This window comes from Sarcophilus harrisii, chromosome 2 (assembly GCF_902635505.1).
Source record: "Sarcophilus harrisii chromosome 2, mSarHar1.11, whole genome shotgun sequence".
In the NCBI taxonomy this organism is placed as follows: Eukaryota; Metazoa; Chordata; class Mammalia; order Dasyuromorphia; family Dasyuridae; genus Sarcophilus; species Sarcophilus harrisii.
In genome coordinates, this window is record NC_045427.1 from 464080428 (window position 1) to 464097452 (window position 17025).

The 17025-nt window shown below is 37.7% G+C and overlaps 1 protein-coding gene across 3 annotated transcripts in view; it reads right to left on the reverse strand.

The window, feature by feature from the left end:
* ABCC11 (ATP binding cassette subfamily C member 11) overlaps positions 1–17025 on the reverse strand; it is an 85205-nt gene that overhangs the window by 13502 nt on the left and 54678 nt on the right. For all 3 annotated transcript variants that reach the window (XM_012553799.3, XM_012553798.3, XM_031954438.1), the window contains 8 exons: positions 16831–16965; positions 16637–16721; positions 15312–15401; positions 14231–14334; positions 11895–12095; positions 8454–8680; positions 4120–4257; positions 1857–2043 (listed from right to left, as the gene is read on the reverse strand). In XM_012553799.3, the coding sequence (XP_012409253.1) occupies positions 1857–2043; positions 4120–4257; positions 8454–8680; positions 11895–12095; positions 14231–14334; positions 15312–15401; positions 16637–16721; positions 16831–16965 (1167 nt within the window). The remainder of the gene's footprint in view (positions 1–1856; positions 2044–4119; positions 4258–8453; positions 8681–11894; positions 12096–14230; positions 14335–15311; positions 15402–16636; positions 16722–16830; positions 16966–17025) is intronic.

Here is a 17025-nt window from a genome sequence, read left to right on the forward strand (position 1 = left end):
AATAGAGTGTTTGCAAGGGTCAATGTTGAAAAATTACTCATGCATATGTTCTGTCAATAAAAAGCTATAATAAAAAAGAGTAAAGACATCTATGAATAAATATTGCAAGAAAAGAGAAAATGAATAAAAATCTGACAAAAGAGAACCATATGGATTTCTAAGGAATCATAGGATCACATCAGAATGTTCTGAATGGTTTAATCTCCCAACATTGAATCAACCACAGAATTGTTTTGTTATATATTTCAATAATTATGTTGAGGATCCTTTGTTAAAGAAAACAAAGAAAGATATACAATTCAAAGATTTACATTAAAATTATTAAAATAAAAAAAGAATGTAAGCTCCTCAAGGGCAAGGACTGTTTTCATTTTTGTGTTTCTGTCCCTAGCACCCATCACAGTGCCTGACATGTACTAATAACAATAAATAAATGTTTGATAGATACAGAGAATTCTATGTATTTTAAATAAGTTTTAGCAAGGCATTATCAAATTTAGCAAAACATAAAGTCTTTTAGGCTCTCCTTATAGGCAAGATAGAGAAATGTAGATGAGCCAATAATATAGTTAGCAAGATTTGCAGGTAATTGAATTGGCCTCAAAGAGACATCATTAATGCATGTAATGTCAGCTTGGAAAGAGTTCTTTGGCTTCTGCTCTTGTCTCTTTTCTGTTCAACATTTTTATCAATCAAAATATATGAAATTTATGGATGACATGGAGTTTGGACATACAGCTATGTACCAGAGTCAGGATCTAAAGACTTGAGGAGGCCAGAACGTTGAGCCCATTGGCAAGAGCCACACCTAGATTCAAATCCTGCTGACAATATCTATGCGACTTTAGACAAGTCAGTTAACCTCTCTTGGACTCATCTTCTCATTTGCAAAATGAAGGGATTGAACTACATACAACTTGAGGTCCTTTCCAGATCTAAATCTATGATCCAATGAGCTCTCTTGTCTAATATGATAAAATTTTAAAGTGAACAATATATAATCTTATATTTGGGTTTGAAATCCAACATCATATGGAGAAGTATGGCTACCCAGCAATTCATCTGAAAAAGGTATAGGGTGTGTGTATCCTAGCTGGATTGTAAGCTCAGTATAGTTCAGTTCTGTGATATGACAGCCCAAAACATCAGTGTAATCTTAGACTAAATGAAGACCATTTCCAGGACATTAATAAGCTTTAGGGCATACAAGGGAGGTGAAGGGGAGGGTACAACCAAGAGAGTAAATCTTTCAAATACTGCCCTAGGAATATAATTTTGTTTGGTTAGCCTGGAAGAGATGAGCAAGAAGAGCTTTTCAAACAAAATAGATTGGGGAATGCAGAAGAAGAGACTGGAATCAGGAAGAACTATCTGCTGAGTTCAAATCTGGCCTCAGATACTTTGTAACTGTGATTCTGGGCAAGTCACTTTAATCCTGTTTGCCTCAGTTTCTTCATCTGTAAAATGATCTGAAGAAGGAAATGGCAAACCATTCCAGTATGCCAAGAAAATACACAAATACGATCACAAAGAGTTGCACATGACTGAAAAACTACTAATTGAAGATTTCTATTTTAGATGCTGCATCATATCCCTAGCCCTTTTGTTTTGCCAAAGCATAATTCCCATTTACTGATCTTAACTTGATTATGTCTATATTACTTCAGCAGGAACCATCTGCTTCTGACTCTCTCTCCACAAGACCCCTCTCTCACTCAACACACACTAAGCCCCTTAAACTAGAAAGGTGTCAATCAGTCCTATGGATCAAGGTAAGTCTAAATCCCTAATTAGTCTCTACCCCAGGCATATATACTAGTGCAGAGCCAAGAACAACAATGTACCACCAGGCTCACCTGTAGGACGTAGCTAATGGCCATGGCTTTGTAAGAATAGCTTATAGAAGAAGGACTCAGAACCACAAACAAGGCTACAGCTAGGGTTATCAGGTTGGTTAAGAGCTCAAGTCTCAATGAGGTCCAACGTGTTGTAGACAGAAACAGGAATACATAGTTACAGTGATTATCTGTGAGCCTTCTGAATCTAGAATGAGATAGAGATGTTGTGGGAGTGTTAATCATGCAAATCAAATCCATCTCTAACAATTTTCTGTAATACCACCTCCAGCTCACAACTCGCCCACTCCCACCTCTGAGGCTGTTAATACATCAAACCCTCCCCACCTCTACCATGTCATCTCTACCATGAAACCTTTACAGATTAGCCATCCAATTTTTGGGCATCCAGGCAGTGACTTCACACTCATGTGTGTACAATAAGCATGTTATTATCTGGCAGAGTTAAGTAACCAGATATTCTGGTTAGGAAGGTATGTGGTAGAATGGCAAAATCACTAGTCTTAAAGAGAGGAGACTAAGATTTCAGGTTCAGAGTTTTAAAGCTAGAAAGGGCTTCAGAAGTCATCTAGTCCAACACTCATTTTACAGATAAGAAAAAATAAGCCAAAGGTTACCCAGAAGACATTTAATCTAACTATGTTCATTTACAAAGAAGGTCACCCAGGAAAAGTAGATGATTTACTAAGGACACACAAGGGCAGCTAGGTGGTGCATTGGATAGAACACCAGCCCTAAAATGAGGAAGAACTGAGTTCAAATCTGGCCTCAGACACTTAACACTTCTTAGCTGTGTGACCCTGGGCAAGTTACTTAACCCCAATTGCATCAGTATCTGTGTCTGGCTACACAGAGCTCAAGTATAACCCTATAACCACACCAGATACTTTTCTTCTTTCTTCATTATTATGGATTCAAGCACCATTATATTTAGGTATATAGTTATTATTGAATTCTAGTTTACAAATTACCAGATAAAAGATCCATTAGTGTGTGGTTTTGTCTGGAATTGGGTAAGAATCCATTCTTGTGTTTCTCTGTTCTGTATTCTCTTTAACATCCTCATGAGATTGTGGCTTCTTTGAAGTCAAGGGCTATGTTACCCCCTTCCTTTGAATAGCTTTACAATACCTGACATACCTCAGTATATAGTGAATACTCATTCAGTGATTGTAACCAATCCAAGTAGGAATGGAAGTCCCAGGATTGGTAGAACTGAAATTTTTAAAGAAAATGACATAAGAGTAGAAGGGCAAGGACCAATCCAATGGGGGAAAATGCTTTCACTTAATGGAATATCAGTCCCTATTATTTTTATCAAAATTTAAATATTTATTAGGCACTCCTTTCTAACAGAGTTGTATAACAATAAAGTATTAAGCTCATCATCACTGGAACTCTTCTGCAAGAGGCTAGAGGACTTTGTTTTGGGGAAGCAATCAGGGTCAAGTGACTTGCCCAGGATCACACAGCTCGTATGGTCCGATTTGAACTCGGGTTTTCCTGACTCTAGGGCTGGTGCTCTATCCACTACACTACCTAGATTCTCCTAAAGGACTTTATTTTTGGAGATGTTATAGAGGCAGAGTTCATTTATCAAGGAAGAATTGGATTGGATGACTTCTGAGATCCCTTCCCTCTCCAAAAACTTGTGATTCTAGGGATGGACCCAAATGATACTTCTTCAATACTTTTAAAAAATCCAGGTTTCATCATTATGGGCTGTTTCTCCTCTGTTGCAGTCAGAAATGGTATTCATGAGTTGTTGCTGCCAAAAATCTCATCCACTGGTAACCAACCTCTTGAATTGTGAGTCTCTCCAAACATAGTGAGGATGGTCCTCTGAAGACAGACTCAGGTAGATACCAGGCCCTCTGCTCAGAGAACCTGCCAGAACTTATGTTTTTCTGGCATAATCATCCAGGGTTACACCTACACTATGGTAAAGCATTAGGGAAGTTTTCAGTAAAAAAAAAAAAAAATAAAAGAATTACTTTGGATTCAGATATATTTGCAATTCCAGGTGAGGAATCCCACCTTCTTCCATGCTGACCAGTGCATATTTCTGATATTTCTGATACTGTTATATCTCCGACTATTGCCTAAGACACAAAGAGAGTCACACATCTCACATATTCACAGGTGGGACTTGGGACCAGCTTTCTATTCTGGGGGAAAGTTATGTCTGCTTCTACCATTTTCTCCACACATACTACCCCCACTCCCATTTCTCGTACCCAGGAACAAATCTATAAGGACTTACTCTTGGATGTAGTCATTGGCTGTCCCATAGACATGTATAGAGCTCAGGCCATTCAGAGATGTAATGATGTGAGAATAGAGTGGAGATCTGCTATAGTTCTCTAGCCTCTTGATCACATTGATGGTCTTCTTAAAAGCTCTGAACAATAAGAGGGATCAATTACATATTTTTCTAAATATTGGATGTTCCCAGGCAAAGCATGTTCCTGGTTGGCTTGGTGGCAAAATGGAATTATAGCACTGTAGGGATAGGAGGTCCATTAGCATTCATCTCAGTCCAACCCCTTCATTCACTTAAACAACACTTATTGAGCACCTGTTATATGAAATCATTGTGCCTTAGTGATGGAAAAAAATACATAGTTTAGATAAGACATAAGCCCTGCCCTAATGAAGTTCACAGTAAATACAGGGTAGAAAATAATCATTGCTAATATACATTATTATAAGAAGGCACAGAAAAACAGCTATATAAAGTCAGGGGAAGATCATTATAACCAGAACAATCAGGGAAAGCTGCATGGAGGAGAAGAATTTAAGTTGGATGTTAAGTGATTGGAATTCAAAAGATGAAAAGAATGGATGGTATTCTAGGCATAAAGAAACAATTGAAAGAAAGACAGAAGCAAGGGGAGGGGAAGGAGTGTGCAGGAAGCAGAAAGTAACCCAATATGGAAGGGATAATGTTAGAGACAATTAAGGCTCACCATAATCATCATCAACAATGATTATGGTGAGCCTTAATTGTCAGGCAAAGGGATTGAGAGGCAAAATGGTATAGTGGAAACAGGCTATGTATTTGGAATTCGAGATCCTGAGTTTGAATTCCAGCTCTGCTATATATTCTCTGTAAGACTTTGGGCAAGTGCCATTACTTCTCTTGGACTCAACACCCTATAAAATATGTAGATTAAAATACAAAATAAGGTGTTTAAATGATCTTGAAAATCCCTTTCAGCTCTAAATGCTATGAAGCTTGTACTAAAGTAAAATAAAATAGGAAAAAAATTGTTGAACAGAAAGATTTCATGAACAAATCTATACATAAGAAAGACAATGAAAGAAAGATAAAAGGTAGGACTTCTAGTGGGAGACATAAATCTGGAACTCACAGACTAAAAATGAATTTGTAAATCATCTGCAAAAAGCATTAGTGAAAATCATAAAAGTGAGTGAAATTGCCAAAAGCAAAAGCATAAAGGAAGAAAGGGAAGACCCCCAAGGACCATCCATATTAAAGAATCAGGGCAGGAGCAATTAAAAAGCAGGTGAATCAGGAGAGAGTGGAGTCTCTAAAGCCAAAGAAGGAATCAGTAGAAAGAAATGATCAACACTATCAACAGCTACGAGAGAGAAATGAGAATGAAGACCAAAAGAAAAATCATTTGATTTCATAATTAGGAAATTGCTGGTGACCTCAGAAAGAGAAGTTTCTATTTAATAGTGAAGGTGGAAGCCAGATTTGCAAGAACTAAAGAAAGAAGGGGGCAAGGAGTAATAGGTAGTGAAATAGAAGCAATGGGTTTAAACAATTTTTATAATAAATTCAGCAGTGAAGGGAAAGAGAGTGATAGGCTAGTGAGTGAATAAGGTAGAAGAACAATGTTTTTATTGGATATTGTAGGCAAACAGGAAGGGGACAGTGAAAAGGGATGAGGGTAGAATGAATATGGAAGCAAGGTCTTGGCATCAAAAGCACAAGTAGAGAATTAACTTAGTGGGATACCTCTTTTATGACCAGAGGGGAAGAAGAAAGAGTGGGGAATGCTAGTGATCCTTCATTGGAGGAATGAAGAAGAAGAGGAGTTGAGGAAGTTTGTGACAGATGGCCCCAATTTTTTCATTTTAGTAGGAGGTTAGTTCATTTGCTGTCAGGGTGGGAGGTAGAGGAGGAATTAAGAAAAGGAAAGGTTTAGAATAGATGATGTTGAATATGAAATAAGCCAATAAGGAGAGGTTAAATGAGCTTTCAAAAAGTAGTGAGGACCTACATAACACTGCACAACAAACTTACTGCATTTGAAGTCACTTTATGAGTTTTTCTGGTGATGTTCAGTAGCCCTAGGTCCAGTGCAGAGAAATCAAGTGGTGGAGATGAACCAAGGAAAAGGATGTTGATTTTACAGCCCAGAGGAATAAGATGTTTGCCCGAGGACATTCAATTCATAAGGGGCAGAGCTAGGTCTAGAACCATAGGACTCTGAGTCTCTCCCCAGTACTTTTCCCGCAACTTGCCACAGATTCTCAAAAGAATTCAACTTTTTGGCTTAAATCCAATGTGGTGATTCAAAATGTAATGAAATATTAATGTTAAGGGTCAGAGCCACACTGAGATATCAGGAGCCTGACTCTGGGGGAACTGCCACAATGCAAAGGCAAGGGAGCATCCAGCTCAGCAAAACCCTGGACTAGCAGGCAGGACACAAGTATTTTGTGCACCCTCCTCCACCACTAATCTGACCCCACTGCCCTTAATGACCTGGCTCTCACTCTTCCCTCCATGTGTTCAATGAAACATCACAAGTCAAGCTCAGCCTGTCCAAACTGTTCTTCCCCCTGGCTTCATTTGTAAGATTCCATCTATTTTTGTCTCCCATGTTTGTAAACATGGAATTTCTTTTGCCTTTGTTGTCTCCCTCACCTCTCACATTCAACTAATTATAAGTTCTTTTCAATTCTGTCTCTGCCATCTTTTCCTATCCATCTCCTTCTCTCTCTTCCCACTATTACCACTTTAGTACAAGCCTTCATTAACACCCACCAGAATCACTACTCACATGACTTTCTGAGAAGTCTCCTTGCCTCTATGCATTCCCCTCTCCAATATACTCAGTCCTGTCAGAATAATACTTCTAATGCATGTATCTGGTCACTGAATTCTACTATTCAAAACAGTTCAGTGACTCCCTATAAGTCCCAGGTAAGATTCAGTCTTCTTTGCCTACTATTCAAGACCTAACATAATCAGTATGTCTTTACAACCTTCTCTCATATCCTTTGCATATTCCAAGGTAAAACTGGACAACTTTCTGCTTCTGCCAGCATGCCTTACATACTTTATATTCTCTTCCCCATGACTGACTACTTGATCTTTATGCCTGAAATATCCCTTTTTTCCTCTTCTCTATTGAATTCCTATTCATTCTATAAAGCCTAACCACTTCCATGTGGCTTTCTTTTCACTCCCATATTTGCAATAAGCTTCTCTCTGAGGCCTCACATCTCAATTTATTCTGCAACTCTAATGCATTTAACAGGTAGTAACATGTATTTTAACTATACATTTGTCTTTTCACCCTTCTAGACTCTAAGCTCTATGAAGGCAAAATATGTATCTTAGCTAAACCTTGCATGTCCCTTTTCACTAGCATAGTATTCTGCACATAGGTACTAAACACATTTTTGATTGATTGGATCAATGACTAAAGCAATATGATACAAATACAGGTAATGATAATAAATATAAATCCACTAGATATTAGATGCTTGACTCCCTCAAAAGGAATATTGCCTTTAGTTGGGCTTGGTCTTTGGAGGTAAATCCTGATCTCTAGCTTGGCTAGGTACATCTACTCCATCCTGATTAGCCTTGGAGTTATGAAAAAGGAAAGATCTAATGGCTGAAGGAACTTTGTGAATTTCTGATATAAAGCAAAGATGATGCTATACAATAGGTTTATTTTTTTTTTTGGAGTAAACAGCAGGAGCTTTCTCCCAAAAACATATCCTAGGATACCTAATTTCCTTGCTTCTGTTTGTATCATTCCATATGTCTAAACAACTCTCTCTCCTATGCTTCCTAACCCTCCATTCAGATTTGGCTTCTCTATTAAGTCATACTGCTATCTGGCAGATATTTTTTAGAATTCTGTTATTTTCTAACTTTTATTAAGGCAAAAAATTAACCAGATAATTCTTATGTTCATCTTAAATAAACTTCCTCCTCTCAAAATTACAATCCATTGCCATCATTCTTTCCTTATCATTCTATTCCTATCCCTACTCCCAAAATCATTCTCCTTGGTTCCTTTAAACTTCACTTATGTTTTATTCTGTGCTGTAGTTATCTTGATTTCTCTGTTATTTCCAATAATAGATTTTAAATCCCTTGAGGGCCAGGATTGAATCTGGATATCCTAGCATTAATTGTCCCTAATAATTTTTTTTTACCTTGTACTATCCTCTCTTGTTTCCTATGTTAATCCACTACATATAGAGTTAGGGCCTTTAACCACAAGATGCAAGTTTTACTAATATGATAATTATGAAGCATGCAGCACTTTTCATCCCAAAATTATGAAGCATAAAACCAAGTTGACTGAGAAACCTACTCACTGAAATAAAATTAAAAAGATAATACCAACGATGCTTCCAACAATCAGGAAATAAGGAGAGAGTATGACCACAATGATCAAAATAGACACCACTACAAAAAGCAAAAGTAAGAATTCTTCCGCAACCATTGGCAGCATCTGGTCCAACTCATTCAAATCTCCAGAAAAACAGTTCAAGAATCGACCATTAGGAGTTGTGTCAAAAAAACTCATAGGGCAATGGAGAATCTGTGGAGAGACAAAAGCATTTGACATCAGCATTGTGAAAGGCCCTAGATGTAGAATCACAGAACACAGAATCACTGTGATTGAATCCAACTCCATCATTTTTTATAAAGAAAATATCTGAGGGTCCTAAAAGATGTTGTGACTTGCCCAGAGCCACAGAAGCAGCAAAAGACTTGAATCCAGGCTACTGAGTTCCAGTCTAGGGCTCCTCCCACTGTTTTTCATTAGTTGTCATATATATATATATAGTAAGTGCTCAGGAAATACTTGTTGACTGATTAATTAAACTTTCCATTTCCTGGCAGAATGTAAATTTATTGAAAGGAAGAACTCTGTGTGTGTGTGTATTTGTGTGTGTGTGTGTGTGTGTGTGTGTGTGTGTGTAAGGTTTTGTTTTGGTTTTTTTTTGTATTTTCACTGCCTGTCAACAGTGCTGGACACATAATAGATGTTTAATAAATATGTGTTCATTGATCAGTTGATGACTTCTTAAATTCACCTTGAAATAAATATAAAGTCAGTGGTATTAGTTAAGAAGAAAAAATAAAATCTTTGAACCATTAATGAACATTAATAGATTTAATTTGGTTTATAATATTGTAATTAATTTGGATTATAAAATGTTCTTGTAATTAAATTCAGCTGAAAAGTATTTAAACTGGAAACCAAAGACATAATGCACAACAATGCTGCCACAGCTAGTTCTGAATTTTAACTTCCATTTTTAACAAAGTGCTTCCTATGTGCAAGGTCCTGTGTAGGGTAGAGGAAATAAAAAAGATTAAATCTGATAGAATCCTCTTGTCCTTATAAAATGTATAATTAATGGGAAGGATAAAGTACAAACTCTAGTAAAGAACAAAATAGTGTGAGGAAATGCAAAGAAAAGGTACAATGTACTATAGGATTTTAGAGGAAGAAGAGATAAAACACAATAGGAGAAAGGACTATATTGAGTCCACAGCTTCAGAGGCAGAAAGAATCTTAAGAGATGGTCCAATTCAATCCCTTCTCTTTACATCTGAGAAAATTGGAACCCAGAGAAGGGAAATAATTCATTAAAAATCACATCAGTATTTTGGACAGTTCAAAAGTAGATTCTCTGACTTCAGATACATTTTCATAGATTGCTATTATTGCTATTATATCATCCTGCCCCTTTATGCTTTGGTTAAAGTATGTACATGTTTTTATAATCAACAAGTCATCTCCCGTGCTATAAACATATACTATTCAGTCTTTTAAGAGCTTGAAGCCAAGCCAAGAAAGTGGCCAAGCAAGGCTACATAAGGGAGATTATTATCATCAAATTGTAATATTATGGGCAAGGAGAGACATGCTCAATCAAAATTTCATTAAATCTTTATTTGGAATGTTGGAGGGTATGTGGGAAAACTGGGACACTGATGCATTGTTGGTGGAGTTGTGAAGGAATCCAACCATTCTGGAGAGCAATCTGGAATTATGCCCAAAAAGTTATCAAACTGTGCATACCCTTTGATCCAGCAGTGTTTCTACTGGGCTTATATCCCAAAGAGATACTAAAGAAGGGAACGGGGCCTGTATGTGCCAAAATGTTTGTGGCAGCCCTGTTTGTAGTAGCTAGAAACTGGAAAATGAATGGATGCCCACCAACTGGAGAATGGTTGGGTAAATTGTGGTATATGAATGTTATGGAATATTATTGTTCTGTAAGAAATGACCAGCAGGATGAATACAGAGAGGTTTGGAGAGACTTACATGAACTGATGCTAAGTGAAATGAGCAGAACCTTATATACTTCAACAATGATACTGTATGAGGATGTATTCTGATGGAAGTGGATTTCTTTGACAAAGAAAAGATCTACCTCAATTTCAATTGATCAGTGATGGATAGAAGCAGCTACACCCAAAGAAAGAACACTGGGAAATGAATGTAAACTGTTTGCATTTTTGTTTTTCTTCCCAGGTTATTTTTACCTTCTGAATCCAATTCTTCCTGTGCAACAAGAAAACTGTTCGGTTCTGCACACATATATTGTATCTAGGAAATACTGTGACATATTTAACATGTATAGGACTGCTTGCCATCTGAGGAAGGGAGGGAAAAAGTTGGAACAGAAGTGAATGCAAGGGATAATGTTGTAAAGAAATTTTTTTCAAAATAAAAACAAATAAAAAAAGAAAGGAAAAAAATAAGTAAAAATATGAGTAAATTTTTTAAAAAAATATTTATTTGGAAGTCAACTGACAGTCTATTGTATGGTTTGAAACTGGGTTGTTGCTGAAATCCCTAGAGCTGAATAGGTTTGTAAATTCCCAGGGGAGGGGTAATTGTTCAATTTAGTCAGAAGAATGAAAACTGATAGGAATCTTGAAAATGTGAAGGATGATTTTGGAATCCAGATTTCCACAGATGGTACTTAAAACTTGGGACTCCACAGATTCTTCTGCCCAGAAAAGGTCTTTCTGCATTAGGAATTTCTAGTGTCCAGATAATCCTTCTGTTACTCTGTTTGAGAAATAGATATTTGGCAAAGAATGGAGTTGGGGGAAGGGAAGAGGGGGGGTGAAGAAAATATACTTCATTGGGGTAAGATTTTCATTTTTAAAATTGAATAGATTGTCCTAAAGTTTCATCTTTTATTTATTATGCTCTAAAGCAATGAAAAGAATGGGAAAAGAAATCATTCTTAAAATATAAATAACAAAATATAATACTAGGCAAAATCTTTTTCTCTACAAATTGTATCCCTTACTATGTGTCCTGTCTCTGGGGCCAAACAGCCTAATCCTTCAACACGATAACCCTTCAGATACTTGAAAATAGCTATGACGGGTGCCCACCCTCTTAAGTCTTTTCTTCTCTAGGTTTACCATCTCTAGTTCCTTCAACCAAATCTCATATGACATATCTCCATCTTACCAACCTTATTTACCATTGCCTTTTATCACCTGGCTGTACGTCTCTAGATGCATTTGGTTTCACACCATGCTTTTGTAAAATGTAAAATTATAGTGCCAGATCTGAATGTAAAAGAGATAGTCTGACCAGGGCAAAGTACAGCAGGACTGACACCTTCTTGTCCTGCTGCTGAGTCATTGAAATTGCAATCCACTCAAACCCTTGTGCATATTCTCTTGTCTAATCACTTCTCCCTCTTCCCCTCCCTATGAAGTTTGTGACCCCAGAGCAAAGTCAAGCTAAAAGCCCTAAGCCATAGCTACTGTACCTTCATAAAGAGAGTGTTGTGAAGGACGGTAGCTGACTTCCTTGTAGTCCTGGTGAAAAAGCCCGATGACATGACACCCGTAAAAATCAGTGCCAGGGCAGACACTCCATACACTATTTGGTAAATATGGAATTGGGGATTGTCCAAGAGGCTTCCTGGGCCCATGTATTTTGTTCCATTGATCCTGGTGCTGTTACTAGCCTTAAAGAGAGAATAAGGACAAGGGCAATGGCAAAAGGAGACAAGGCTTTTATTTCTTATTCAAATGAAATCAGGACTTTATACTTGATGAAATCCCTTTGTTAAATCCTCTCCTTCAATTAGAGATTATCTCTAATCATTCCATGCCTTCCTTTTGCTCCTCTACCTTTTAAACTCTATTCTCAAGATACACCCCTTCCTGACTACTCTCTCTGACTAGCTTTCTCTGATTACATTAATCTGAATTTCCCAAATCACTTTCTCTTCCAGAAGATAGGTAGATTTTTATGCTCATATGAAAGATCTGCTTGTCTATTATAATAGCAAAGCTTCTACCTCCTTTCATGATGTGCTTGGAAAACTGTTCTCTTGTCCCCTGTCCAATCATGCTTTTGACATTGTGGATTAAGAAAAAATAAGACTTAACGCACTATATGAATGTTCTGTTATTGTTGTTATAGTAATTTAAATCTAAACTAAAAGTTCCAGGAAGGAGGGGAGCATATATGATTCTTCACTTTTTCTCTAATGGTGTCAAATAACCATATGTAGAATACATTGTGTGATCATCCCTTTCAGACTACTGCAAAAATCCTAAATGGAGCTGCCTTTTCTTCAAGTTTCTTTATTTCACTAACTCTTTTCCTGCGATTACTGCATGTAATGAAGTCATGCATTTAAATGGCCTTTCCAGGAGTTGAAATGTTATTTTGTCACTTTGAGGCTGAACTCATTTCAAGATCTGAACTGATCCTCTGAAATAAATAAACAAATAAATTTTTTTAAAAGGACTGATTAGGGCTGCCACGCAGAATTCCTTAACATTAATTCAGTTGCAATATAGATGATACTTATGTAGACAATAAGGAGAAAATGATAGATTTAGGCAGTAGAAACCATCATGCAAAAAAAGCAAATGTGAAGAGATGTGGGAAGGGATGGGGCAAAGAGAAGAAAAATAAGACTTACATAAAGGGAAGTAGTAGGGGCAGCAAGCAGTATCAACTTTGAAGATCAGAATAGATATCCTAATATTTCATGGAGCATCTTGGAATATCCCAAGATTATAGGCATAGACTTTTCAAAGCATATTCACATCTGTTACCTAATTTGATGTTCACACAAAACTGTCAGTCTGGACAGGAATTGTTGAGATGCAAAGTAGTGAAATGTTTTGGCTATTTAGGGTGGCACATTTATTGTTGGCAGCGTTGGCTAGCCCTCAGAAAAATTGTGGTTAGCTATATTGCCTTTCTGGACTTTTTCCATCTTTTTCTGTGCCCATGTACATACCCCACCTAGAGTCCTAATGCTCTTCCCCTTATAATAATAAAAGCTCACATCTCTGTAGCACTTTAAGGTTTACAAATCTCTTCTACAATAACTATGAAAGATAGATAGTGCCTATTATTAGTAGTAGTAGTATTATACTACTAATACAGATAAGAAACTTGAGGCCCAGATAGGAAGAATGACTTCTATAGTCACAGTTTCAAAAGTGTCCAAGTAGATTATTGAACCCCCAACCTCCTGATTCTAGGTCCAATGGGTTATTTTGTTTTGTTTTGTTTCTCATTATACCATGTTACCTTCCAAACCTTATATCAGATAAGAAGTGAATTGATAGAAGTATTTACACGATCCCCTTCTGCAGGCATGTGCATTTTAAAAGCTGATCCATAAGGAAAAGGTAACATTTAACCCAAAAGAAAGAGCTTTTAATGGTAGGATCTAAGGTGTCACCTGGGGAGTTATTTTTGGGATGTGAGTGACTATTGAACATCTTTCAGATCACACATAAGCAGTCACGTATTCTTTCTATGAATTAGTTAGGTTGGCCAGAGCCTCCGGACTCTAATTCTTTGAGCTACCTAACTTGGCAGACTATAAGCTACTTGAAGGCAGGGATTGCTTTTCACACTCCCCACGCCTCACACAGCATCTGGCACAAAGCAAATCTTCATAAATGCCTATTGTTGTTGCTCTGTGTGAGACGTGTGTACCTTGTGCACCCATGCTCACCTCTTGCCAGTACTGACTTAGCAGACTAGTTTTATCCTAGGCTAGTGTCATATTAGAGTGCTTCACTCTTCATGGCAGACCAGCCCCCAGGACATCATCCTCACTGCACTTACCCCTGAGCCTTGATGGAGCCAGTGGCTCAACCACCAGAAACTGAAGGTTGTCAGGCTGACATTCACCATCATGATAAAAAAAGTCAGGAAAGTGATAATATAACCTGAAGTGTGGATGAGGGGAAGATAGGCAAAGATTAGTTCTGGGGAACTAAAAGATGTTATCAGAATCCAGCTTCCAAAACTGACTGGACAGACTTGGCTCCCAAATTCTCAGTCCTCCCCACTTGGAACCCTTTGTCCATCTAGAATATCTTGCCCTAATGGTAAGACAAGAAGGATGAATTTTGAAAATGGGGGTAGGGAATACTGGGTGAGGGATCATAGAGTAGGGCTGTAATGGAAAACCGTGATCCACAACTTGGGATCTCCATCCAGGTTGATCCATTATTTTAGGTGCAGTCCTTTGAGTAACCATGGCTTCACCCAAATCTACTAACCATGTTTTCATCCAGCTCACCTGTTTCCACCTTGCTCACAAGAATACCAGGAGAGATGCTAAAATGATGACCAGTTCTAACATTTCTCTCATAATTATCACATTCCTCAATATATCCAATGCTACCAATAATATTCCCACATGCTTTTAACTGCAATCTACCTATCTCTGTTTTGCTATTACAAATCCATAATGTACCAATTGAACCCCACCTTCTTTATGCAACCTTCTCTGGCCATCCTTACTCCTCACAAGCCATATCTTTACATGTTGATGTGGTTTGTTTCCCCAGCTAGTGTCATTTCCTTGAAGGCACAAATCATCTGCTATTTCTTTGTCTCTCTTATAGCACCTACCATGGGGTTAAGCACCAAGTAGGTATTTTAGTAAATTATTGATTAATTGCCAGTGGGGAGGAAATACAGGAAAGTGAAGGAAGGGAAGGCTAGGAACAGTTTGAGTCATCTCCAATCCTCTTCCCCGAAATGTGCCCTTCCAGAAATACACAGAAGGCCAAAATAGTATTCTTGCTACAGAGCACTGCGACATCATAGTTGTTATACCAAGACCAGGCATTTAGTATACCTGCCCATAGGGAGCATCAGCTAAAGAGGAAGGCAAGACATTGAAGAATGGCACTACCTCCTGCTCCCTGGATGTAATAGTGATAGACTTTCCAGCTCAGGGAACCTTCTTCCATTTCCTCCTTTTCAGTAAGCTGAGTCTCCAGCACTGCAAAGGGAGGAAAAAACATTCAGTTCTGTTATGCCTCCTACCACTTGGCTCTCCTATAAAATGGCATAATAATAGCAATTTGCCTTTTCTTGAACATTGTTTTACAAAAGCATTTTCCTCATGACTTTAAAAAGTAGATTGTGTAAGTACTACTACTCCATTTTACAATTAAGGAAATTGAGGTTTAAAGAAGTAAAGCCCATGGTCATGGAGTTAGAAGGTGCTGGATTCAGGCTAGCTAGTCTAGCACTGCTAACCTTTTCTTTCATTAAGATTAATCAGTGGAAGATTCTCTACAAGTGTTTCATTTTATTTTTTAGGCTTTGAGTTCTACATAATTGTCTCTGATCTTCTTAGAGGAGAAGGAGGAGGAAGGCAAAAGTCCCAAGAGAAAATGGTTACTTTGCTATGAGGCTTTCTTATGAGAGAAAAAAGGTCTTTCTACCATGGACTATGGCTGAGAAAACTCAGAAAGAGAAGATGCTACTGGAAAGACAAAATCAGCCTTGCCCGACAACCTGAAACATTCTTGGTGTGCTTCATTCATGACATAAATGCTGAAGCTCCTCTGCAGTCTGAGGAAATACCATCCTTTCCATAAGTCTGAGTCCTGGACAGTCTAATAAACCTGGATTGTCATGCCAGGCTATTGGGCCTCTTCTGCCTCAATCAGATGAAGAGAGATTTTCAAATACCAGAAGGAGAGGATGAAGCCAGCTTCAGAACTCACAGCCCTGAGTTTTCCCTGGCCCATTGCTGAGGAAGCAACCATCTCCTTAGAATGATCCATAGTAGAAAGCCCTTTATTTCTCAGTAAAAAGATACTAAAGTGCAGAAGAGTAAAGTGATTTTTATCATGGTCACGTGGCTCATAAATATCAGAAACAGGATTTGAACCCAGATCTCATGAAGTCCAGTCCTCTTTCCACTATGCCACATTGCCTTCTAATCTCTTATCACTGACTCAAAAGCCCCATACCCTTAACCACCTCATATCTACACTGAAGTGGATAAGGAACATTGCCCTCAAAAAAAGGATTCTTTGTTTTTAATGCAAGGACAATCATAATCACTTCCAAAATAAGAGCAACAAGAAGGATTTGGATATTTAAAGGAGAGAAAGGGCCTAAGCCTTGGATGATATATTATCTGGATATAGATATAGAGATAGATAGATAGATATACTGGATAATATAAACTTATTCTCAAAGGAATCTTAAAGGTAGCATTACCTGGGTTTTCATTGAAGAATCCCTCCTGGGAGTAGAGATCTACCTCTGTCTTCTCTCCTATATTTTTAGCCCCATCTGTTACATTCTAGAGAAGAAAGGCATCAGTTTCTTACAGATACATGACCCCAATACTGCACAGTTTCTTTCCATGCAGCATAGGTTGAGGGATTTATTTCAAGGATAGTAGAAATTACCTGTGCAGTCTCTCCACATATTTTCTGAATGAGCTGGGCATATTGTCCCTTCTTCTGCAATAATTCATCGTGAGTTCCACTTTCACTTATTTTCCCATCCTTTAATAAAATGATGTAGTCACAAAATTCTAAATACTGTAGAAAAAGGAAATTGAGGAGATGACATCAAATGGCAGATGTGAAAGTAATATGAAA